The sequence below is a fragment of the Cricetulus griseus genome, chromosome 2, assembly GCF_003668045.3.
Source record: "Cricetulus griseus strain 17A/GY chromosome 2, alternate assembly CriGri-PICRH-1.0, whole genome shotgun sequence".
NCBI lineage: Eukaryota > Metazoa > Chordata > Mammalia > Rodentia > Cricetidae > Cricetulus > Cricetulus griseus.
This window is the reverse complement of record NC_048595.1, coordinates 159379770-159406721: the sequence shown is the minus strand read 5'-3', so window position 1 is coordinate 159406721 and position 26952 is coordinate 159379770. Positions and strand designations below refer to the sequence as shown.

Below are 26952 nucleotides of genomic sequence, written 5' to 3'. Positions count from 1 at the left end.
TGGTAGCATCCAGGCAGACATAGTGCTGGAGAAGTAACTGAGAGTCCTACATCTTGTAGGCTACAGGAAGTGGTCTGAGACACTGGGTGATATCTTGACCATATGTAAGACCTCAAAGCCCACCTCCACAGTGACACACTTCCTCCAATGAGACCACACCTACTCCATCAAGGCCACACCTGCAAATAGTACCACTTCCTTTGGGGACTTCCTTTGAAACTACCACATAGGCATAAAATAAAAATGTCTTTAAGGAGACACTTAAGAAAGTGCTCAAAATCCTTGGCCATCAGAGAAATGCAACTCCAAACAACTCTGAGATACCACCTCACACCTAAATGTGTGGCTAAAATAGAATGGCTAAAAAAGAATGGCTAAAATAAAAAACACCAATGACAATCTATGCTGGAGAGGATGTGGAGAAAAAGGAACACTTCTCCATTGCTGGTGGGAATGAAAACTTGTAAGACTACTTTGGAAATCAGTATGGCGGTTGGTCAGAAAAATGGGAATCAGTCTACCGCAAGATCCAGAAATTCCTCTCTTGGGCATATACCCAAATAATGCATGTCCAAACAACAAGGACATATGTTCAACCATGTTCATAGCAGCATTGTGTGTAATAGACAGAACCTGGACGCAACCTAGATGCCATTCAACTGAAGAACAGATAGAGAAAATGTGGTACATTTATACAATGGAGTACTACTCAGCAGAAAACAAACAAACAAACAAACAAACAAAAACAATGGAATCTTGAAATTCGAAGGCAAATGGGTGGAACTAGAAGAAACCATCCTGAGTGAGGTAACCCAGTCACAAAAAGACAAACATGGTATATACTCACTCATATATGAATTTTAGACAGAGCAAAGGATTGCCAGCCTATAATCCTCTTCACCAAAGAAACTAGGAAACATGAAGGACTCTAAGGGATAAATGGTCCCCAGGAATGGAAGTGGCATGAACTCCTAAACTAATTGGGAGCATGAGGGTAGGGGGGAGGGAGCTGCTACAATAAGAGCAAGAGAAGAGGAGTAGAGGAGAGGAAATGGAGGGGCAGAAATATTGAGTTGGGGGAAGAATAGAGGAGAGAGAGCAGGATGAGAGATACCATATCAGAGGGATCCATTATAGGTCCGAGGAGAGATCTGGCACTAGGGAGATTTCCAGAGTCCTACAAGGATGACATGAACTGACAATCTAGGCAATAGTGGAGAGGATAACCTAAATGCCCTTCCCCTATAATGAGACTGATGATTACTTTTTATGCCATCCTAGAGCCCTCATCCAGTGGCTGATGGAAGCAGAGGCAGACACACACAGATATACACTGAACTGAACTCTGGAACCTAGTTGCAGAGAGGGAGGAATGAAGATCAAAGTGGTTGGTACCAGGCTGGTGAAGCCCACAAAAACAGCTGGCCTGAACAAGGGGGAGCACATGGACCCTAGACTGCTGTCTGGGAGGCCAGCACAAGACTGATCCAGACCCCTGAACATGGATGTCGATTAGGAGGCCTTTGCACTCCAGGGGGCCACTGGTAGTGAATTAGTATTTTTCCCTAGTATAAGAAGGGATTTTGAGAGCCCATTCCATGTGAAGGGATGCACTCTCGACCTGGACACATGGAGGAGGGCCTAGGTCTGGCCCAGGATGATGTGGTGGACTTTGGGGAGCACCCATCGATGAACAAACCCTGCCTGGGGAGTGGAGGGTGGATGGGGTAGGGGGCAGGTGGAGGGTTGGGGGAGAGAGTTGTGGAGGAGGGGAGGGAGAGGGAGAAGGGATTGACATATGAAGCAAGCATGTTCCTAATTTGAAGTAATAAAAATTTACAAAAAAAAGTCTTTAAGAAAGATAGAGAGACGAGGGGGTAAAGAGAAAGTAAGTTAGCTGAATGTAAGCCTAGGAACAAGACACTCAGTGTTCTTCCATAGTCCCTGTGTCAGTTTCTGCTTCAAGCTCCTGACTTGAGCTCCTGGCTTGGCTTCCCTCAATGGTCACATGTAAGAAAAAATAATCCCTTTCCTCCCCAGGTTGTTTAAGGTCAGTGTTTCATTATAGCAAAAGAGAAATAAACTAGGATAATGGGTTTTGCTATATAGTCTACTCTGGCCTTGGACTTATGACCCTCTTGCCTCAGCTTCCAAGGGATGGTATTTCATGTATGAGCTCCATACCTGACTTCTCTGGGGTTTCTTGAATATGATTATTTGTACATATTTGCCTATAGGTCAAAGAATAGAGTTTAAAATTTATAATGTACTTCCATAATATATTTGAAGCCAAAGGCACTTTGGATAGTATCTTTCTTTCTCTGATGGACAAAGGAGTGTGCACATAAATAAACGCACAAATACATACCAAATACTCAGTGATCGACAAAATTCAAAGGTGCTGGAAAGCGGGAGTGGGACCTCCCATGTGACATAGACCTATAGATTTTTTGACACAATATAAAGAATTGAAAGGTGATTAAATCAACTACCAATATTTGTGCTGAGTATGGCATGTTGGTTCAGAATTACAATATCAGCACTTAGGAGGAAGAGACAGGAGAATCTGGAATACCTGAGATCCTTTCTCAAAATACCAAACAACCAGCGTTTGGACTGTTGGTATATCACTAAGAAACTCAGGTTTTGTCTATTCTTTGAAGGATGGGGCTTTTCAAGTGTTTGGTTGTGTATTTTTCTTGTTGTAATTAAGTGAAGGTAAATAAATGCATCCAAGTATGACTTTCTTCTGTTCAAAGAATGAACCCAGAAAATATTACTCATCTCCCTGACACACATTCCCACTGTCCAAGAACACCTGCAATTTATTCTATTTGAAAAGTCAAAACCATGAGATTTAACCTCTAAAAACAAAAATTATCTCAGTATATTTGTTACTGATAAATTGTGTGTGTGTGTGTGTTGTGTCAATAGTAGTGTTTTACTCAAATATCTTTCATTCAAAAATATGACAATTTTTTCATATTCCTGTTTTAATAAAATTCACAGTTCGTAGTAATGCAAATAAAGACAAAAAATTATTAATAAAGGCTTTTAAATATTAAATAAGAATTACAAAATTGAACACAGTACACAAATATCTGCCAAACATATCACTGAAATCATATACAATAAAATTATTCTTTTTCACTGGTAGGTACTGAAATATAATTTGGATAATTAAATGTTTATTATGCAATGTTAACCATATAAAAATAATATTTCTAGCAAAAATATGATAAAGTTTTAAATATTCTATTTACAATATATGATTTCAAGTCTATTTTTTAAAAAATACTATGAATTTTTGTTTACACAGAGGTAAGCCAAGAAAGCCTCCATCCTCCTGCAGGACTCCATCCATCAGTTATTCCTGGGAAGTTACTCTATTCAGGGTCATATGGAACTAAGCATTAAATAGGATTCCAGGTACTTTTTCTTCAAATTAGATTTGCATCTTATGAAATATCTGCAGTGAAGAGAATAAAAATAGTAACAAATGGGTTTCATCCAATACACGTAAAATATTTTAATACTTTTAATAGTTACATTTATATTATCTTTTTAATATATATATATTATTTTAATATATATATAATATATGTATATATATGTACATATATATAATATTATTGTATATATACTTGTGAGCTGACAGAAAGAAGGGGATTTTATACAGAAGGAAAATGTTGATCCTCCTATTGACAGCAAGCAAGTATCTCAGAAGATGTTCCTAAAACATATTAACCTGGAATACTGTGATCATAATCTCTTGATAAATAATCTGAAACAGGGCTGGAGAAGTGGTTCATCAGCTAAAAGTTCTGGCTGCTCTATCAGGGAATCCAGCTCTATCCCCAGCACCCACATGGCAGCTCACAACTCCAGTGCAAGGCATACACACGGACAAAAAAAACCTATACACATAAAATAAAGGTAAATAAAATCTCAAATACATAATAATTTGAAATAGACATTTACACAGAATATTACACAAAAAAATTGCTGAACCTCAAAACTGTTTTAGTCATGATTTAAACCCTTGAATTTAAAAAAGCTCCAGGCAAATATAGTTTGTATACAATATTTTATTGCCTTTATATTTGGGTGGTGTTTGGTATTGGATTCAGGACCTGACACACACACACAAATACAGGCTTTACCATTAAACTACATCCCATGTCCCATGTTTTAAATAATCATACAATGTTGGGAGAGGAACAAATTCAATTATTTTATTAATCTAAGAACTTCATATAAATTTTCATGTACATGAAATATATTAAGAACCAAGAAAGGGATGGATGGATATGTGTGTGTGTGTGTGTGTGTGTCTGTGTGTGTGTGTGAGAGAGAGAGAGAGAGAGAGAGAGAGAGAGAGAGAGAATTTGTGTATTCAGTAGCTAGATGGATTTTCTTTTATTTTTGATAGATTTTCCTATGTATTTATGTCTTGAAAATTCAAAAGAGTTGGGACAGCTTGGAAACAGCTAATTCATGTAACTACCACTGGATACTGAAATGAGTTAACACATTTTCTTACTCTCATGCAAAGGAAAAATTTAAATGTGGTAGCTTCAAATATTCAGAGTGCACAGTGCATATTTTTTCAAAGTTTTAATTGCTTCTTTAAAATAATAATAATAGCAACAATGACACAAGACAGTTCCAAATGAGTCACCACATACAATTTGCTTATTTTGCATGCTATCACTTTAGTATTAAGAGTGGAATTATACACTTCATTGTCTTCAACACTGGGAAGTCTTGTAGTTGTCATAAGTCTGTGAGGTATGCAAACATCTGAAATAGACTGAGTTAAACTGGCCAGTGGAAGGCACTCAGGGGTATTTCTAAACTATGGGTACTCATAACTCTCATTCCCCACCTTCTTGACCTGAAAAACCCAGTTCCGTATAGGGAATTGTCCGTGGTACTGAATGCTGACACCAAAATATTGACTTTGTACCACGCTGTGAAAGAACTTGGAACAGAAACAATCATGTAGCAATGATGTGAGTATCTTTCAGTGTGTTTCATATAAAGTCTACATTTTTAAGCCAGAATTATATTTTATATTGAGTTGCTATAGTTGTACATATAAATATTTTCTTTCCTTGGGCTCCAGAATACTACTTTTAGCATTGATCCAGAATATAATACATCCAGCCAGTTAATGAGCTAAGCTAAAGTGCATGGTAACTTTATCACTTCAACTTCCTTGTATGTGTAACTGTGGTGTTTTCTTTATTTAAGACTGGCTTTCAATATATTGTCCAGGGTGACCTTGAACTCATTCTTGCCTCTACTCCTCAAGTGTTGGATTATAGCAAGCACTGCCATGCCTGCCTAATTGTTCTCCTACTTTATCAATATCTTCTCTGGTTTTTAGGTTACTATATAAAAACGCCCACTTTTTCTCTATTATTATATATTTGACCATTTGTGATAGACCTGTTAATGATTGTTTGCCTGCGTGTACTGTGGACTGTTTCTGCACAACAATAAAATGAGACTGAAAACTGTTGAAGTCATTCTAATCACAAAGGGCTTGTAAGGCTTTGAGAAAAGCTATTTATCTCACTTGATGTAACTGCTTAGAGGATTAAGTCAACTCATCAGAACAGCACACTTAGAATCAAGTTTGGAGCAGAGTAAAAAGTCCATTAGTAAGTGTCATAGGTGTTATGTTATGCTAATGTTATCTCCTGGACTTCCTGGACTCTTCAACCTTTTCTCTTTAAACATTATCTATCTATCTATCTATCTATCTATCTATCTATCTATCTATCTATTTTGCTTAAGTTCTTAGTTTCTGAGACAGGGTCTCACTAATGAAGTAATGAGGTCACCCTCAGACTCCCCTGACTTTAGTCTCTTGAGTGCCAGAATATGCAATCTGGGATTCCACACCCTGCCTTTGATCCACACCACCATGGGGCAGATGCTGGGGGGGGTATATGGAAGGAAAGCAAATGGAGAACATAAATACTCTTAGTATAAAAATAAATAGATACTCACTGGGTTAGTTTCCTAGGTCTGGGAGCACAGTGGACTCACAGCTAATCTCATCAGCAATCTAGCACACCTTTTATAATCTAGAAAAGCCATTTAAAGATGATGCATATAGTTAATTGATATGAATGAGAAAGAAATAATGTTATTGTCATTGATTCATGTAACCCACCATAGTTTTAAAAGCCCCTAACATATTAGATGCTTAATGTGGGTTTTGTTCTTTTGTTCCTCTGAAATGATATGGAAATGTGATGCCTTTACTTTAGAGAGGAGACAGTACCTTTAAATGTAACTTATCTCATAGCAGATAAGTAATTTAGGTCCCAAAACTGCCCTTTCCCCACCAAACTAGGCTGTCATCCAGTGTCTTTGCCTTGAATCTCTTGCTGACAAATTGAGCTATTTTTGTTGTTGTTTCTGTTTTTGTCAACGTGATGCAGACTAAAGTCAACTGGGAAGAGGAAACCTTAGTTGAGGAATAGCCTCCTATAGGTAAATCTGTGGGGCATTTTCTTGATTCATGATTGATATCGGAGGGCAGAAACCACTTGGGATGGTGTCAACCCTTGGAAGGTGGTTCTGAGGTGTATAAGACAGCAACAAGCCTTGGGGAGCAAACCAGTAAGCAGCATTCCTCCATAGCCTTTGCTTCAGTCCTGGCCTTGAGTTTCCTGCCTTGAGTTCCTGTTGGATTCCATCAGTGATGGGGTGTGACATGGAAGTATAAGCTGACATAAACCCTTACCCATATCACTCTTGGTCACATTCTATCACATTAACAAAGAAGATAGCTAGAATGAATCCAGTGTGCTTAAATTTATCTAGTCATTAAATGTAAACTTTTGGGGTTTTTTTGAAAAAAATAAAACATAAAAATCTGACTCAACATCCTAAGTAAAGTTAAATACTCCACAAGATCTTCCAGATGCCAAGAAATAAAATGCTCAGAATCACTCACTTTAAATGGAAATTTTAGACTTAGAAAGGAATTTGAAACAGGTGACTCAGCTACCATACATCATCATATTTTGAATGATAGCCCTTTAGTACTATGCTTGGAATTATTATTAACTCCATTAACTTCAAAAGTATTCAAAAGACCTCATTGCACAACAGGGCATCATCATTCAGGGAAACCCAGCACACACTGCACAAATGACATGATATAAAAACATTGACTTCAAAAACACTTAGGAAGAGATGTCGACTTGCACTTCACAGTCAGCTCACTTTCTTTTCATTCATATGAGAAATCATTTTATTTTTACCAAGGAATTTGAATAACGATAAAAGGTTTCTGTCCTGACAAACATTCTAGTCTTTAAGAGAACCTGACTATTTTCAGATTTGGAAATGTTCCCACCCAGAATGTGGCCTCTCGTTCCGAATAGTCTTAACAGACCACACAACCTTGAGTACTGAAAAGTTATTAATAGCAACCCATGCAATGTTTAGTCTATTGTGTCCCACCCAAAGACAGTTGAAGCTTGAAATTATATGCATTCATTGTTGAATCAGTTTTTTTGTCTTTTCTAAATCTGCCCAGGCAACTTACAAGCTGGCATGGAGCAATCCCTGGTATTGTGGTAAAGTCGATGGAAGTGTTTGCTACATTCAGCTGAAAACGTGACAGGCCCTAGAGAAAGGGAAAGAATGCTTATTATAAACATGGGCTTGTTTCCCAAACATGTTTCTAGCACTCTATGGACAGAGACAGTGTAACTGTAGATTCCATCCTTCCTGCCCTTTAAAGAACTGGCCTGAGAATTCCTTCCTTTACCCAGACTCTGTGGGAGGCACTAAACTTTGATCTAAGTTCACTCCACATTCTCAGTATCTCACATCATGGAACTAGTAGAGTTCTGGAAGAACTGAAAGGGGGCACTCCAGACAGAAGGGAAAAAACCAAGAGGGAGTGGCTTTCTGATCCCTTGATTTTTTTTTCCTACTTAATGGGAAGTAATGTTTCTAGTGATGAAATTTATTTTTAATTGAAGCAAGGTGTGTTCATTAGTTTAGGGAAATACTGTGAACGGAGTAGGGCCTTAAAACCGCAGCAAAACTTTCCTCCTTCCACCTGGTCCATAGGCATCTCCCCAATACTCAGTGCTGCCTTCCTCATCTGCAGGTGTCTCTGTATGATACTCAGAAACATCATTTGAAAGTTAATAGCTGGGTGTGGTTGTGGTTTACTATAATTCCAGTACTTGGGATGAGGAGGCAAGCTTTGAGGTTTCAGCCCAGCACAAAGAAGTGTAAGGCAACTGAGAAAAGCTGGGAGAAATGTGCCCCACTGGAAGAGAACACCATTGACTGTTCAATGCCAAATGGTTAGCCCCCAAAACATGCATACAAGTAACGTTGTATGGAGTCGAATAAGTTTTTTTTTTTAAGAATGTACATGTATATACATATATTCATGCAATACCATTTGATGAAAAAGGGGGAAATTGATTTGAAAGAGTGAGTAGGGGTATAGGGAGGGAGGATAGGAAAGGAAGAATTGTAATAATTAAACTGCAATTAAAAAAAAAACCAAAGCATCCAAGAGGGGTGTGTGTGTAACATATGCACATCTGCCTCCTGTTTATAAAACCTCAATGCTGTTCGGACTGTCGCACCGTCTAAATCCTTCAGTGTGCCCTGAAGGTTGTTTGCCGTCTGGTTTGTTCACACGCCTTCCTAGTTCACCTTCCCAAGTTCACCTTCATCCCCAGTCCATCCATACCATGGGCCTGTCCTCTCCCACTACAGCCTTCAAGCCTTGCTCAGTGGGTTCCTCAATACCAGACTTTCCTACTTTAAAGCATGTCCCACTCCAAGACTTCACAGTTGGTTCTCAGAAAATCATCCTTTTTATCTTTCTCTGAGATATCTTTATGTTCTATTGCTTATCAAGTTCTAGTGCACATTACAGATGATACAAGTTAATAAAAATTGACTGAAAACCCAGCTGAACTCACGCCTCTTCTATCCATTAATCTCCATGGCTCCATTCTCTATGGGTGCATTCTATATACAACCTTTCTTTTGTAACTGAGTCACTGAAATAGTGTATGCTTACCTGTGAAATGCTTTATGAATTTGTCTTTCAGGGTCAAGTCTCTTGGGAATATTTCTGAAAAGAAAAAAAAATACTTTGTAATTCCAGGATGGATTTCCACTATTAAAACATAATTATAGCACTAAAGACATAGATCCATGCAGTATGTGCAGCAGACCTCAAATCCCTGCACTCTGTTCCTATCCATTCTCCAGGGCTCTGGAGGTCTAGCAGAACTTCTTGTTTTCTCTAAACCCCCCACCCAGGAAACCATACAGACCTCTGTGTATGAGCTACTGTTGAATGTCTGATTTTCTGGCTTCCCAGAGCTTCCCCTATCCTGTGTTCCCCAGCCTCAGTGAATAGCATCATTCTTTAACCCTTGCATAGCTGTGGTGATTTGAGTGATAATGACCCCCATAGGCCCATAGGGAGTGGTATTATTAGGAAATGTGGACTTAATGGAATAGGTATGGTGTTGTTGGAGGAACTGCATCACTAGGGGGTGGGCTTTGAGTTCTCAGAACTCAAAGCTCAGGCCCAGTGGCTCACTTGTTCTTCTCGCTGCCTGCCAATCCCAGGGTACACTCTCAGCTACCTCTTCAGCATTATGTTTACCTGAATTCCTCCATGCTACCCACCATGACAATGGGCTAAATCCTGAACTATAAGCCACCTCCAATTAAATGTTTTCCTTCATAAGAGTTGCCGTGGTCATGGTGTCTCATCACAGCAATAAAACCCAAACTAAGACAATAGCCCACCTCAACAAGTTATGCTTGACTGCTCTTTTTCCTCTCTACTTTGGCGAACTATGTGATAGTTTACATACTCCACTTCCAAATACTCATCTAGGGTCTTGCATTTCTATCTTCTACTGACTCTGGCTGGCCCAGCTGTCATACTTCTGTGAGTATGTTTAGAAAACAGCTTTCTAACCTGTTTTGTTCTTCCTAAAATGCTTTCTCCAGAAAAGCAGCCAGAGCAAGTGAGCTGAGACACTCTTGAGGTCATTCATAAGACTGACCAACTTACAAGGCTTTATCTTGGAATGAAACACAGCTTAAAGATCAGGCTTTACCCGAGACTTCACTGATACTCACTAAAACATGCCACCCAGAAAACACAGTTTCTAGTACTGTGAAGAGACACCATGACCACAGCAACTCTTACAAAGGAAAACACTTAATTGAAGTGCTTTACAGTTCAGAGGTTCAGTGCACTATCATTGTGGTGAGACATGGCAGCATGCAGGCAGACATGGTACTGCAGAAGGAGCTGAGAGCTCTATATCTTTTATCCATAGACAACAGGAAGTAAACTGAGACACAGGGTGTGGCTTGAGCATATAGAAGACCTCAAAGCCCACCCCCACAATGACACACTCCTTTCAACAAGGCCATACCTCCTAATAGTACTTATGAGCTCATGGTGGCTAATTACATTCAAACTACCTCACTTACTTATTTTATGTATGCTGGTATGTGTGCTTTACATGCATGTGGAGGTCAAATGACCACTTTCCGGAGTTTGGTTCTCTCCTTCCAGCCTGTGGGTCCTGAATACTCGTCTCAGGTCATCAGGCTTGACAGCAGGCAGTCTTACTAAGCCATCTCACTTGCCCTACCAATTGTACATTCAGACTTACAACTTTTTCCTTACATATTGACTTCTTTATAAACCATACATAAGAATGCAGCATGGAAGGCACATTTATCACCTATAGATGACAAAGTTGGTGGAGACTGAGCAATGTCGATGAAGTCTCAGGGAACTATAACAGCTCTTTACATCCCAGGAGGTAGGGGGTGGATGAGACTCCTTCGTGTGTAATAGCTATGGTTGCCAGTAGTGTGTTAGTTCTGAGTATGCGTGGGAGTAGGGAGAGAGGGCAAGAGTGAAGGGATCCAAGCTCTGCTTCTATGTGACAACAAACACCTGCATTTTAGAAATAATTAAAAACTAGTTGGGAGCTAGAGAGATGGCTGAATGTGTAAGAGCACTTTCTGTGCAATCATTAAGACTATATTCAAATCTCCAGTTCTCATGTAAAAAGCTAAGCATTGATGTTCAAACCTACAACACCATCACTGTGGGAAGAGATGGGCAAATCATGGGTGCTCATGAGCTGGCAGGCCATCCTAACCAAAAAAAAACATGCTTCTGATTGAAACCCTATCTCAAGGAAATAAGGCAGAGAATGATAGAGGGAGATACTCAGTGTCCTCCTCTGGCTTATCCATGTATACACAAGGATGCACACCTGTGAGAAAGCAGCCATTTCTCCAGTCCAAAACTGGTATATATTTAAACTTTTTATTATTGAGCAGTTTTACAGGTACAGAAAATTTCACACTGTTTGACATTCCTAAGCACTCTACACCATGTGTGAATACAGTACTTTCTTGCCACTAGTGAACACTTATAGATAAATACTGGATCACTCACTGAGGTCCACATCCTCTGACTTTTCAGGGATGCTCACTTTTCACTCAGACTCTTTTTTTCATCCTAGGGTCTCGTGTTACAATTGTCATGTCTTCCTGGGTTCTTCTAGCTCTGATGGTTTTTCAGTTTTTCCCTTTGCTGTTATTACTGTTTTGGACAGGACACTCAGCTGATCTGGAAGTTTCTCTGTAGACTAGGTTAGTCTTCTACTTGTGATCTTTGTACTTCAGCCCCTGAGATCTTGGGTTGTTGATATCACAATCTGCTATTTTCCAGGATTAGAATGACTTCAATGGTTGTAAGTAGTCCTGGTAAAGAATTTTGCAGAATATCCTTTTTTTATTTGTACTTTTCTCATGATTAGACTGGAGTTATAGGTTTAAAGAATATCTCACAGGTAGGATATCAGTTTGATCTGAGCAAGGGTACATATAGTTATCATAATTATGGCTGTTGATGTTAACCTCGCTCATCTAGTGTAGTTAGCATTTGTCTGGCATGTCTCCATGGTGGAGTTTCTGCTTGCCCTTCTCTAGAAGGATATCAAAGTATTATGCCTACATGTTGGGAAGATGGGTTCTTTCTTCCCTTGAGCATGCTTATATGAACAATTTAGAATCCTGCATGGGACATTTCTCCCCGGGTCAGTCATCTATTTATACCAATGTGGGCCAGTAGATGTTTATTTTTACATTGGATTATAATCTACACTATTTCCTTTATTCTGTTGCTGAAATGAAATAGATCCAGTTTGGGCCAATTTTAGTTTTTGACATGTTTGACATGGTAGGAGTTTTGCCACTGTTACTGTTTTATATATACTACTTTCTATTTTCTGGCTCTCCTGGAGGTTCTGGATTCATCCAACATAACTATCTGCCCTCTTGTTTTCCTAGCCCTGGGATCAGGTTTGTTGATAGGGAAACTTGGTTCTTTTAATTGTAAATGGTTCTAAAACCCAAAACCTGAGTGCACAGGCACTACTCACTACTGGACTATGTTGCTTCTGTGCCCTCTCAGCTGATAAAAGGGAACATGTAGTATGAAGGAGTGATATGATTTTATTGTACTCAGCATTTAAATTATTTCTACAGTTTCATTAGGCTTGTAGATAGGATATACTTTTAAGATGTACAGTATCCACAACATTTCACTGATAATATTATAAAGACCACATAATAATTTAAAATGATCTAACTCCAAATACACAGTCATATTTGTGTAGTGTTGAGCCCAGCAGGATCCTCCCTAAGACTCACGGTCACATTTTACTTCTACAGTCAAACTAAAATTCTCATCTCAGTTTTCTTCTGTACATTGAGATTGATAAACTGGGTCATCTTTAAGTCCTTCCAAGTCTTATGTTATAACATATGAGGACAAAATTCTAAATCATAGTGCACAAAGACCAGACTACTTTAAAAATGCACAATGATGGTTCAATATAAATTTTCTTGTTTTTAAATTACGGGATAATTCATGTGTAATTTAAACTTTCACCATTTAATTAGAAGGCTGATTTCATGAAAATGATTTTTTTAAATTTTTTTGAAAATGACTCTTTCAAGTTACTAATTTAACATAGTTACACACCCCTTGATTAAAAATGATCAACTCTATAGACTCTTAAAAATAGTATTTTATAAAAATGTTAAACACTTCACACCAAAAGGAATTTAAATAACTGACAATAGAAAGCTGTGCACTTGGACCCCTGAATGGGAAGGGGCAGGAATTCCTGAGCTAATTGGGAGCATGAGGGGAGGGGAGGGGGATCTGCCAGAATGAGAGGAGGAGAAGAGGAGAGGAGAGGAGGAAAAGGAGGAGCAGAAATATTGAGTTGGGAGAAGGATAGAGGAGAGCAGGATGAGAGATACCATATTAGAGGGAGCCATTATAGGTCCAAGGAGAGATCTGGCACTAGGGAGACTTCCAGAGATCTACAAGGATGAGACGAACTGACAATCCAGGCAATGGTGGAGAGGATAACCTAAATGCCCTTCCCCTAAAATGAGATTGATGACTACTTTTTTATGCCATCTTAGAGCCCTCATCCAGTGGTTGATGGAAGCAGAGGCAGACACCCACAGATATACACTGAACTGAACTCTGGAACCTAGTTGCAGAGAGGGAGGAATGAATATTGAATGGGTGGGTACCAAGCTGGAAAAACCCACAAAAACAGCTGGCCTGTGATGGGGAAATACTTCTGTGTATGTTTATCTTATTGATTGTTAAATAAAATACTGTTTGGCCAATGAGACAGCAAGTAGACGGGACTAGGAGTCAAAGAGGATTCTGGGAAATGTAGTAGAGAAGTGTGATCCAGGAAGGAAGTGACATAGCAAGGAGGCTTATATTTAAGTGAAGAAGAAACAGGAAGTGCCCCTTTTTTTCCCCCTCCTGCTCCAGCAGCAAGATGTGATCCCAGCAAGGAGGGACGCCAATAAGGTGTCCAATAAGATAAGTCTTATAAAATATATAGATTTATGATATTTAAGACTGAGCAAACAGATGAGAAGTCCTAGTCATTGACCAAGCAGCTTTGAACCTAATACAAGACCCTGTATATTTATTTGTGCCTAACTTGGGCGGGCGGCTGGCATAAAGCGCACACGTGGCGATGGGGCTCAGGCGGCTTTTGGCAGAGATATTTATCGTAACAGGCCTGTACATGGGGGAACATGTCGACCCCAGATGCTGTCTGGGAGGCCAATACAGGACTGATCCAGACCCCTGAACATGGATGTCAATTAGGAGGCCTCTGCACTCTAGGAGGCCACTGGTAGTGGATTAGTACTTTTCCCTGGTGTAAGAAGGGACTTTGAGAGTCCATCCCACATGAAGGGATGCACTCTTGCCCTGGACACATGGGGAAGGGCCTAGGCCTGGCCCAGGATGATGTGGTGGACTTTTCGGAGCCCCTGTTGAGGGCCCTACCCTGCCTGGGGAGTGGAGAGTGGATGGGGTGGGGGTAGGAGGGTTGAGGGTGAGGGGAGGGAGAGGGAGAGGGAGAAGGGATTGACATGTGAAACAAGCATGTTCCTAATTTGAATTAATAAAAAAATAAATTAAAAAAAGAAAGCTGTGCACCAGAAGCCACAAAACAGGCCAGATGTGGTGGTGCACATCTTTAATTCTAACATTTGTGAGGCAGAGGCAGTGGAGCTCTGTGAATTCAAGGCTACATAGTGAGTTTCAAGACAGCCAGAGCTACATAGTGAGATCCTGTCTCAAAAAAGAAGAAGGAGGAGCGGGGAGGAATAGGAAAGAAAGAAAGGGAGGGTCGTGAGGACAGGGCAAGGCACGACAGGGAAACCACATAACCCAGTGCTGAGGGTGCTCTTATTAGACCTAGTAGTTAGAAGCCTTAGCAACATACTTAGCCACTGGAAACCATAAAAGGCTATTGATCCAGTAGGAAATAACATGCCCACTCTAGGACCACTGTGTGGTTGGAATGAAAATGGGTCCCATAGGCTTATATATTTGAATGTTTGGTCCTCAGTTGATGGAACTGTTTGGGAAGGGTTAGGAGGTATGGCCTTGTTAGGGGAGGTCTGTCACTAGGGGACTGCTTTGAGGTTTCAAAAGTCCACAGCAAACACAGCTCCTCACCTGTCAGCCTTGTACTTGTAGATCAGATTGTAAGCTCTCAGGCACTATCACAGCATCATGCCTACAAGCCTGCTGCCATGCTTGCTGCCATGATGGTCACATGCCCACCCTCTGAAACCATAATCCCATATTAGATGCTATCTTTTGGTCATGGTGTTTCCTTACAGCAATTGAAATGGAACCACGACAACCACAATGTCTAAGAAGCAAAAGGTTGAAAGAATGGAGAATAAGTGTGAAGTTCCCGAGAGAAAAGGTCAGGTATGAGGTTCTTGGGTTGAAGACACAAAGCCCATGATGATGTGAATGGAGAGTAAGGGAGGAAAGAGCGAAGGAAATGTCCCTTAGAGGCCATGGGTGAAACTGGAGAAGTTCACCTGGTTACATGGGGATGCTGTGAGAAGCCTGCCTGAGTGAAGGCTTGTCAGAAGAGCAGGTGGGATTAGGCATTCAAATTAGGGGTTCACTTAATGAAGGCAGGGAGGGGTCAAAAGTACCAAAACTTCCTGGAAGCCAAGTGAGATAGAGATCAACTGCCCACTAGGAGTGAGGACACACCCACCCTGAAGCAGTATGCCAGCTTCACAGGCAGGCACAGGTGGGGAAGGATAGACTTGTGGGGTAAAGATGTGTCTCTGCCAAGTCAACTTGTTGTTGGTTTAATAAAGAGCTGAATGACCAACAGTTTGGTAGGAGAAGATAGGAAGGACTTCTGGGGACTTGGCGGAAGAATCTGAGATGTGGAGTTTTGCCAGCGAGATGCAGAGCATGTCGGATGTACAGTATGCAGGAGAGATAATGAGGCACATGACAACAGAGATTAATACAAACGGGTTAAGTTATAAGAGCTATTTGGGAACAAGCCTAAGCTAAGGCTGAAGTTTCATAATTAGTAAGAAGTCTCTGTGTCATTATTTGGGACCTGGTGATCCAAAGAAAGTCTGGCTACATAGACTCACAAGTGAAAGTGGCAAAGAAAGCCAGATTTTGTCCTGTGAAGAATTTAAACATTTTTTTCTTTACTAGATTTCCTTTTTTTAAAAAAAATCAATTAAAATTTAGATGAGTGGAGTTAGTTCACATTGATCTGCAACATGCTAAGTACATTTTGTGGCATAAAGATATACCCTTTGGTAGTTTAAACACACATATGCACAGACACCTCTATTTTTTATGTAAGTGGCTTAGATAATCAAACATAATGGCTACACCATCTAGAATAAAATAAACTGTAAGATTCGTATTTAGTCATATTTATTTATAAATCACCATCCTAATAATTGTAATTCCATTACCTTGTTCGTGGCCAAGAGTATAACCATCTGTGACTGCAGTCACTCACTGAAAATGGGAGAGGAGTCAGAATTACTTCTGATGAGAGGTCAAATGCTGTCAGGTTTCTGGCTGTGATTCTGAAGGTTCCAGTTCCGATTCCTTCAGAGGTAGAATTCACCCTGAAGGGAATTCAGATTAGGAGGAAGAGGCCCCCTGAGGAAGGACAGGAGGAACCCTCACAGTGAGCAGATTCCATTGCACACCAAAGTGGTCCATGGAAATCCTTTGGTAGGAAGCCATCTCGAGAAGCTTTGTACATGTTTCCTAGGGAAGGGAAAGGAGGACCCCATCTCATTAAAGGGGTCCTTGGATCTACTGGAAAGCACAGATCAGAGATAGAATGAAGAGCTGAGTTGGCAGAATAAGGCCAGGATCATATGCTTTGATTCAGCAGAGAGAGGGCCCATTGGACACATGTGACAACTTAGGTCATCATTATCACTGCTGCCTGCTGATTCCTCCTCTGAAGACACTGGCCCATGACTATCCTGAGGGGGCCTAGGAATGCTGCCAGAATTAGAATAAAGCATGCTGCGTTTTTGTAGATTAGAGCTGGAATGGGGTGTGATTGGTGTGGTAGAGGGCTTATCATCTTGCTTTGTTCCTGTGGAGTCAATGGGGGTGCAGTGTCAGCAGGCGCTGTCTGAGGATGAAGATGTGCTTACCCATCACGGGTGGTACCTCCTTGGTTGCTAATCAGGTGGAGCTGAGCATTTGCTTTTCCTCCACCACTTCCTCTTCCCTCCAGCAAAGCTAGAAAGAAAAGTTCTTGCTGCTGAAACTCTACTCCACAGGGCAGGACTGCAAGCAGGGTGAGGGGCCAAGTGCAGAAATCACTGTGACACACGCTGTATTTAAAGCATAAAGGTATTTCCCTAAAAATTCAAATTTAAAGACCATTTCAGTCAATTTTTCGTCTGTTGTGAGAATTTTCTCATCTTACAACAATGGCAGTGTATCTTTTCCTCTTCTTGATGTTACCTGCCCTTGAAAGAAAAAAACGGTTCTCTCCAATTCCTCAAGATCATGGCTTCACCTTCTGTGGCTCACTCTCCAGCTCTTCAGCTGCTTGGTGCTCTGTTCTACATTTTAAAGTTTCTCTTCTTACCTGGAAATTTCCTCTCTTCATTTGCTATGGGATTTTGTTTTGAGTCTGGAAACACTTCAGCCTCTATTTTATTTCTGGTGAGATCTCTGACACTCACTGTCTGTGCATTTCTGTTGCAAAGATACCTCTTCAGTCTGAAAGGTTTTACTGTTCTCTGTAAGATACCACTTCATTCTAGGTCCTTCAGATACCTGCATAAAACTTGCCTTCTTTCTCCTGGAGCTTTTAAAGAAGCATCTAACTCAGTCGCATGACTCTCTTCTGGGTTCCTTTTGGCATTGAACTGAGCACAATTTTGTGATTCATTCCACATTTGATTCCAGTTTGTTGTCATTGGCCACACCTTCTTCAAACATGGTGTCCCAATCTTCATCGTGGCCAGCCAACACAGAAAGGCTAGAGGTTGCTTTCTTTCTTGTGACAGCTTTTCTTCACATTGCTTGGGCTCTTAGTGTGTTTTGTCTCTATTCAAATCACCTACCTGTTCTTCCCATATTTCAGCTTTTTGTAGAAGCCTTTTCTGGCTTTCTTGAAGTTGGTAATTCCCATTACCAGTCTTATTCAGTGATCCACTTAGGTCATTCATTTATTTAAACAACCCTCAGCATCATTTTTTTTTTTGCTTCAGCTGCTTATGATCTGAGCTTCAGCCTGTCTACTAGTGACAGTATCCTCTTAAAGTACAGGCCATCAATGCCTTCATCCTAGTGATCTCGATGACACCATAGCCAGTATGGAGGATAACACACAGAATAGCATTCTAGATACCATCTACAAAATGTCCAGGATATTGCCCTGCAATCAAAATATCACCCTGAAGGAAAAATTATAGATAACACACTGGCATCACTATTCCAGATATGATGCCTAAACTATCATGTTGTAACTAATGCTACTTAGATCCTTTTTGTGGGCTTTTTGATTTGTTTTGTTTGGGCATTGTTCGGGATTTGTTTTTTGTTGTTTTGTTTTGTCTTGTTTTGTTTTTTAGTCTCATTGGGTTTTTTTCTATTTTGATTTTCGTTTTGTTTTTTATTTTGTTTTTATTTAATAGAGAAAAAGAGAGCTGGAAGTTGGGTGCATAGGGAAGTGGGGAGGATACGGGAGGAGTTATGGAAAGGGAAAGAATATGATCAAAGTATATAGTATGAAAAATTTTTTTTAAAAAGTACAGGCCATCAATCCATTCTGTGCAGAATGTTCAGACATCATTTAGTTCTTTCTCTAGAAATTGCATTTCATCATGTTTCAGTGTGGACTCCTCTCTCCAGATTCTCTCCATTTGCCTCCAACTTTATGCCTCTAGGTCTTGTTGTCTTTTTCAAGCAATCCTACCTTTCGCAAGCAGTTCATATTTTTCTTCACATTTTCTTCAGTGAGTCCTAAAAGCTCTAGAACAAGCATTGTTCTCCTTCCACATGAAACAGCCTATTAATTGGTGGAAAGCTTCTCCATAAAACCAAGAGAGCAGTAAACAATAGTGACACACAGGATCAATTCCTGTGAGAAATGTTAGGGACTGTAGTCTGATCTTCACACAACAGTACCATATCCTGTACAATTCCCCTTAAGCCAGCGCCAGTAGGGCTCTCAGGTAACACTGGAGTCATGTATGGTGCCAGGCAGCCGCATAGGTTGCCTGGGCTGCCAGTGCCAGCCAGGACACAACAGAGAGCACAGAACACTCAGCATCACCTTCAGAACTGAACACTGGGTGATGGTGGGGCAGGCTCTCTCTGTCTGTGAAAACTAGGATTAGGGATGCATATTACTGCACCTGGCTGTACATGGGTTCTGGGGATTTGAACAGGCTGACTCCTCATGCTGGCACCCACTGGACCATCTCTCTCTAATGGCTACTGCTATAATTTTCCATCTAATATCTTCTTTTTAAATTTTCATTTATTTATTGTATATGTATGGGTGTTTTCCCTGCATGCATATCTGTATACCATGTACATGCAGTACCCATAGATGCCAGAAGAGGACATTGGATCACCTGGAACAAGAAATGCAGACAGCTGTGAATCACCCAGTTGGTGCTGGGATTCAATCCTGTGTCCTCTCCATTGAGCTATCTCTCCAGTCCCCATGTAATACTTTCAAACCTCGGTTGGCCATAGGCACCTAAACACTTCAAAAGTGACACTAAGTATAAGTAGCCAGGTCTACTTACTTCACATCCACATTGCTGCATGTTGCCACAGAAACAGGAAGGAAATATCACCTGCCTCTCTGCCTCCTGACAGCAATCTTCAAAATCTGCACCTAACATTTGAGAGTTTACTTACAACCATGAAAATGAGAAGCAAAGAGGAACATGTATGATTAAAATGGAATTTTAGGGCTAGCAAGATAGCTTAGTAGGTAAAGGTGCTTGCTGCCAAGCCTGGCTACTGAGTTCAATCTCTGGGACCCACGTGGTAGAACCAACTCCCACAAGTTGTTCTCCGATTTCCACATGTGTACCCCAGCAAATGCACACACATACACATAATGAATATAATAAAAATTTTTAAAGAATTTGAAATATGTAGCTCCCCTGGGTGATCTCTGATTAAAAAGTAATGTTCTGTGGAAAGGAAACAACACTGGGTGATTCCATGGACTTCCTACATGACTTTCTCTGCTTTCCAGTGAGATAAGTGGATCCTTCAAGCAGATAACTGTCACCGCCAGAAGCACCGTGAATGGGGAGAAATCCATTCATGTAAGTGGAATCTGGCTGCTCATAATGAGAGCTTATGACTGGAGCATCTGGCTACTGAGCCCAACAGACAGCAGACATCTGGTTAGAGCACCTGCCAAATAGGAAAGTGCAGCAAAATCATATGTATCTTTTCCACCTTGACCTCTGGCCACACTAACAGTTTTCATTGAAACAAATAATTCTAAGCAGCTCTACAAACAAAATATCACCATGTGTTAAAACCAAAGGAAAGGGACGTGCTTGTCTGACTATAGTAATCATTGCCCTCTGTAGATGCATAGTAAACATCAGGCTATGAACCTTCATTATGTTTAATAAAAATGTTTTAAGAAAGAACCTGCATAACCAGGCATACATCAGTAATCCTGGCACTCAGGAGGCTGAGGCAGGAGTATTGGAGCTTACAGTCAGCCTGGACTACATAGCAAGACTATCTCTGAAAAACAAACAACTATACCTTCTATCTTGCTAATATGCAAAGTAGCAAAAAAAACATTTTCATTGTTAGTCACCAGGTATTAAAGTACGACTGTCTAATTGGGCAGAGTGAATCCTTATGGATTTACAATAAAGGAAATTTGCCTTGTACAAATAGAATTGCATTATTTTATTAAGAAAATACCAGCATTATCCAAATGTATCTAGGGTTTTTTGAGATTTTTTTTTAATAAACATAACTATGGGACATATTTAGCTATTTCTTGAACACAGAGAGATATCATAAAGGAAGAGAGATATGATACTAGGAAATATATGCTATCTTTCAGACCTGCTTCCTGATGTTCAGTCCTAGGAATCTCAAAGATGACCCTGACTTTTGCATGCTAACGATTTGATTGAGGACTAGAAGCCTTTAAAGTGCTTCAGGATGGGAAATGGTCACCAGAAACAAGAAGGCAACATAGAGGGCTGGTCCCAGGGAAGGGAGAAGAGCTGAAAGTTCAGTTGAACACCAACTTCAGTGACTAATTCATTCCCATCTATTAATAAAACTGCCACCAAACCCACAAGATGGTGGGTTTCAGAGCTTCCAGGTAGCTGTACACATGGAAAGCAGTGAAGGGTAACTCCCATTCAGAGGGGGTGAGCACTTTCCCCAGCTTCCATCTCTTTAACCCTTTTAGTATAAACAATGGTGGGTATAGTTTTCCCTGAGATCTGCTAATTGCTCTAGCAAATTACTCCATCTAGAGCCCAGTTTGTATCTGGTTGTCAAGAAAATCAGACTGGAGTTAGCACTTGTTCAGGGCGCTTGAAGTGGAGCTGGGAGGTCATGGTTAATCACATCTCAGATATGTGCATGCCTGAGCCTTAGAACTAGGCTACAGACATTGTGCCTTCCACCTGCCCCCCAACACAGACTGTCATATGACACACACACACACACACACACACACACACACACACACACTGGCCAAACCACTTTCCTGAAACAGTTAATCCCTGCCTTTGGACTACAGCTCCTTTCTACTAGACCAGTTGTTTTCTTATATGGCAGCTTCTGCCAGCTCAAGCCATAATGCCTTACAAGTGACCCATTTGGAGTTAAATAAACACAGTATTTTGTAAAACTTTGGAGCACGTTTTCCAAATGTCTAGATTTTTGTATTTTCACATACTGTAATCCAAATTCGGTGCAAATGAATTTAATTTTCTCTGAGTAGGTTGACCTTGGCTTGAATTCAACAGTCAGAACACCAGATTCTGAGACTAGGTGTGAAGTGGGATCCCTCTTGGAGCTGAACCCTATCTCCACATGAAGAGCATCAAGACTGAGCTGGATTCAAGGACACCAGCTGGTGTCCACTGCAGAGTGGATTGTGCTGCTTTTGGGGAGAAAACCTATGCCTTTTAATGTCACGGAAGTCTTCTATTTTGGTTGCTAGGGCAGAAGAGTGTGGGAAGACAGTTGCTTTTACCACAGAATCCAAAAGTGCAAACAGAATTCTATCAGGCAAAGATAAGAGAAGCTCACTGGGGGACACACTAAACAGCAGAGGTGGAATAGTGATAGCATCTGTACAGAGCCAGCACTGAGCCTGAGACTTCTTCAACCATGGAGAGAGAGAAAGAGAAAGTCCCGAAGAATAGGAATGTCCTGGAGAGGGAGCAGACTCCTTCTTCACACTTCTTAAATGTTTCAGTGAAATATCCATCAATCTTCCTAGAGCCTCTTTTCCCTTTCTGTCTGCATGCAGGAGATCTGTCTGATTCCTGGTCCCTCATTGCCGTTGAGAGGACTTAGGACTTCTTAGGAAAGTCCGAGAAGCCAGTGCAGATTTATGACTGGGGAGGGGCCAAATCCCACACTACTTAATGAAAAATGTCATTTGCAATTGTTTAGAATAACCTCCCCAATGGAATCTTCAGTGTCAGCATGGCCTTACATTTAAACAACCCCTATGAGACTCCAGCTTGAGAAATTCTATAGAAATAATGGAAGTGTATATAAGTCATAAAGGGGTATAATAAAGTCCAAACTTCCCTTTGTTCTTCTTTTTCCCCATACTTCATTACAATTTCCTCTGGTCTCAAAATCTTCCAAATCTCCTTCCTATTCCATCACAGCCTATTTTCAGCCTTCTGAGCTTGTCAAGCACATGTCTGTGCTTGAGAGCCTAGAACCCCTTCACCTGGCAAAGTTTGGGGTAGGCTGCCATTGTGTTCCTTCCTGTTAGTGTAATGATGGACGAAAGAGCTGGTTTCAGAGGGTGGGAGGAAAGGCTATGGAAACACACACATTTAATTCTTACCCAAGTCACACAGAAGCAGGCTTGGGAGACACTCTGGAAGGTCACTATAATACAACGACTTGGATCCAGGTGGTGAGAAAGACAATAAAATGAAATAACAGATTCTAGGCATTTGAGGCACCAGTTATTAGCTGAACTGAGCTGAAAAATGACAATCAAAAGCACTCACAATCAAAGGTTTATCAAAATGACCTCAAACATTCTTGAATGGCTAATTCAATTGACAAATCCGGTCATGAATGGCAGACAGAGTATGGGGAGGAAGAGAATACTACAGGTGGCTAATTAGCAGTGTTCCTAATTAGCCTAATAGCCCCTCCCCCTAGCTCATACAACAACTCTAGGGAGGAAATGCTGGCTGAAAACTCTTATCCCAGGCTTTGGATTTACTGTTCCTTCTACCCGGGAATGGCCCTCCCATCTCCAGCCTTGCCTCTGACTTAGGGAAACTGGCCAACTTACTGAAAAGGAATGATATACAATGCCATGTTGTGATACTGTGAAATACATAGTGCTCTCACTGGTATAAATCATAAACCCCTTGGAATCTCAGAAATGATAGTGGGTAAGAAGTTGACTGAGGGCTGGCAGTTTCTGGGTAGCTTCAGGATGGGTCTGATGGGTTAGTTGATCACCACTGCCAAGTGACTCAATCTTATTTGTATAATGAACCCTCCACAAAAACTCAAAAGCACTGAGTTCAGAATTTCTGGATAGCTGAACATACAAATTCAAGGAGTTGGGGGTGGAGTGGGGTGGGATGTTTGCTATGTTTCATGCTACACATCTCCTCATCAGTATCCTTCATATTACCATTTATGAGCTACTCCAGCAAATTAGTGCAAATCCAAGGAGAGAGTATGGGAAACCTAATTCTTAGCTAGAGACTCAGAATCAACAGGTACAACCACCTAGGGACTGCATGTGCCATTGGAGACAGTTCTTAACTTGTGGGTTCTGAAACCCAACTTCGGGGGATAGTAAGTGCCAGTACAAAGGTAAATTAGAACCCCAGCTGGTGTTTACTGCAGAACTGCTGCTGTGGTATGCAGGGGAATCTCCCACAGTGCAGTGAAGGGATGAGCTATGTGGTTATGGAACAGGGGGAGAAACTGGGTCTGAGTTAGTTTTTTCTACTTCCATGTACAGCAAGGATTCCAGAACTTAAGCCCGAAAACATGGGGGTGGGGAGAAGAAAAGGAAGAAGGAAAAGTGAGACCTGGAGCAGAAGAACCATCTGTTACCCTCACATGACAGCCTAGTGGGAGCTAAACCAACAATGGGCTTGGGCTTCTCTGTTACAAGTTCACCTTCAGAAACCCTGGGGGCACTTCCAGGCCCCTTCACAGGGATGACAGTCCTCAGCCTCTAGGACCTGGGAGATGTTTCCTCCTGGATGAGTTATGACCCCTGATGCTCCTGTGAGAACATCCAGATGCGAACTTGTCTTCTCTGTACTAATGTCCTTATTTTTCCCTGATCCATGTCAAGAGTTCCATTCACAGACAGCCTCAAATGTAACCAGCCATCCTTTCTCTCCCTGTATAAACAAAATGCAGTAATCAAAATATTATTAGGCTGCATCAAACAGCTGTAGAAAGCAATGGATTTTGGGGGTAAGCCATAGCTCTTTCTTTTTCCCCAGCTACATTGTTTTTAAGTCTTCTCTGTCATTTGGGAAAGGGAGTGCTTCGGGTTAAGCATAGGGCCTCACATATTCTAAGAAAATGTTCTACCACTGATCTGCATCCCACAATTCCCTCCACTGTCTTTAACTAGAGAAAACTTGTTAAATTAAAATAAAACAGGTGAAGTTCATGTGTTACCATAAATGATACTGCAATTAGGGATTTTCTCACATTCTTTTTATATTCCAAAGTGACACTGGATCCTGAGGCAAATATTTTCATTAGCAATAATTTTTAAGTCAACGTGTATAACTTATGCCATCGCATCATGGTATCCTCTCTCCTGTGGTGACACCCCCCAACATACACCCTCTTCTAGAGAGCTGTCCGATAAACAGGCTTGGGTTGAACCTACACATTAGCCTCCCATGCCTTCCCATCACTTCCCTCTGCGGCTTTCCGACCTGGCTCACTCACTTTGTCCATGTGCACTCTTCTCCTGCCTCCCTGCTTCCTCCTGTCTGCATAGATTCAGCTCTCTACATGGTGGGTAGCATAGTAAGGTAAGTTCTTCGTAGAAGCTGTGTAGTAACTAAGTATACACTGTCTACCTCCGTACTTGGGAGCTGAGGCAGGAAGATTTCTGCAAACTCTAGGCCAGCCTGAACTATAGAGTGAGTTGCAAATAGCCTGAGCTGTACACTGAGACTGTTGAGAAGGGGCGGGGAGATAGAGACAGGAGGGAAGGAAAGAGAAGAGAAGAGAAGAGAAGAGAAGAGAAGAGAAGAGAAGAGAAGAGAAGAGAAGAGAAGCAACCAGAAAAGAAAGAAACTACAAAATACCCCCATGTTTTCTTAAGTGTGATGCCTACACTATTTATGGTGGTATGTGCCTATGACTCTAAGGCTGAGCCAGGAGGATGGGAAGTTCAAAGCTACAAAGTGAGATCCTGCTTCAGTCAAAAGGGAAAAAATGAAATGGATGAGGGGAGAAGAAAGGAAGGAGGGAAGAAGAGAGAAAGGGAAGGAAGGAGAGAGGGACTATCAAGAAGGAGGGACCTTGGCTGCAGAGCATTCCAAGTCGATCCTGTGCTTTGTCCTCTCAGTAAGTTCAGTGCAGGCCAGGAAGATGGGCCCTTTGCTCCACCCCTACCTCACTCTGCAACAACAGGGTTAAGCCTGTGGCTTCTCTCTTCCTCACCACCTCATTTCCTGCCAACACCTTGCACACTCTCAGGAGCCCCTACACCCCTTGCTCCTCAGGCTCTCTCCTTTTCCTTCTCATTCACACATCTCAGCGTAGGTGTCTCATGGTCCTCTGTCCTGGCTTTTCCTACCTTCTTCCTAGGCATCTTAGGAGCAGAGTTGGCATGGGCCCTTCTAACTGACCCAGGAAAAACGCAAGCCAGCCCTGGCCATGGCAGCTTATTGAAATTTGCATGCTAGTCACCCATTCCCTGGGGTCGGCTTGAAAGAGAAAGAAAGGGGCATTCCAGAATGTACAGGTGACTAAGGACGGCCATGGTAGTTAAACTCCAGAAGACCCAGAGTCCAGGTGTTGACAGATGCATAGGTTGTCCATCATACTAGCAGGTGAGGCTGCAGCCCAGGACTTTTCACGGCTGGGTCAAAAGACCTCCCGCAGTTAGCAAGGAGCCCATGAAGCTGATTTCTTTGCCAGCCTGGTTTTGTTATTGAAGTCTCAACCAAGGCGAATATAGTAAGCCTGTTACTTCCCAGGAATCTACAGGTGTCCACCCTCTGCTGTGCTGAATTCAGCCTTCCCAATAGGAGCTTGCCCAGCTGCAAGAGCTGTGGGGCTCCTGAAAGGGCAGGTCAGGAGGGCGAACAGGGCTTACCTGCGCTCCGGGAGGCCCTGGGAGCTTGCCGAGTCCCTGTTACCGGGAGGAGAAGCTGTGACTTGAGCTCAGCGGGACGCGCCGCCCTGCGTCCCCGGGGCCGCCCATGGGTCCCGGGCGGGGACAAAGCCAGTGCCAGGAGCAGCAGCGCGGGCAGCCGGGCGCTGGGCTTAGCGGACCACATGGCCTTGGCATTCGGATCAGGGAGCAGCAGGCTGGGGCGGCACTGGGATTTAGAGGCGAGCCTGGAGAGGTCTATGCGCTCCTGGGCGCGGGGCGGGGACCTGAGGCGGGGCGGCGCTGGGCACCCGAGAACCCCTGACGAGGGCGGGTCATGGCACAGGACCCTAGGAAGCACAAGCCACCTCCCTGGGAACCATTTCCTTGCATCCAGGATTTAGGGACAGAGATGGCGCCAAGGTGGGATCCTCAC

At 41.7% G+C, this 26952-nt stretch overlaps 1 protein-coding gene across 1 annotated transcript; it reads right to left on the bottom strand.

Moving 5' to 3' along the window:
* Positions 1–6033: 6033 nt before the first annotated feature.
* Positions 6034–26703, bottom strand: LOC113833765 (ALK and LTK ligand 1-like). Its single transcript, XM_035439225.1, has 4 exons — positions 26520–26703; positions 9083–9136; positions 7574–7654; positions 6034–6098 (listed from the first exon to the last, which is right to left on the bottom strand). Exons 1-4 carry the CDS (start codon positions 26701–26703, stop codon positions 6034–6036), a joined length of 384 nt encoding a protein of 127 aa, XP_035295116.1.
* Between the last annotated feature and the right edge of the window lie 249 nt (positions 26704–26952).

What these genes read in the sequence shown, in the direction of transcription:
- LOC113833765 (XM_035439225.1), bottom strand. Translation starts at nt 26,703, where the DNA reads ATGTGGTCCGCTAAGCCCAGCGCCCGGCTGCCCGCGCTGCTGCTCCTG. An exon ending in ATTCATAAAGCATTTCACAG is followed by an intron (nt 7,655 to 9,082) that starts GTAAGCATACAC and finishes CCCTTTCTCTAG; the next exon opens with GGCCTGTCACGTTTTCAGCT. An exon ending in GGATTGCTCCATGCCAGCTT is followed by an intron (nt 6,099 to 7,573) that starts GTAAGTTGCCTG and finishes TGGCTTTTCTAG; the next exon opens with ATTATAAAAGGTGTGCTAGA.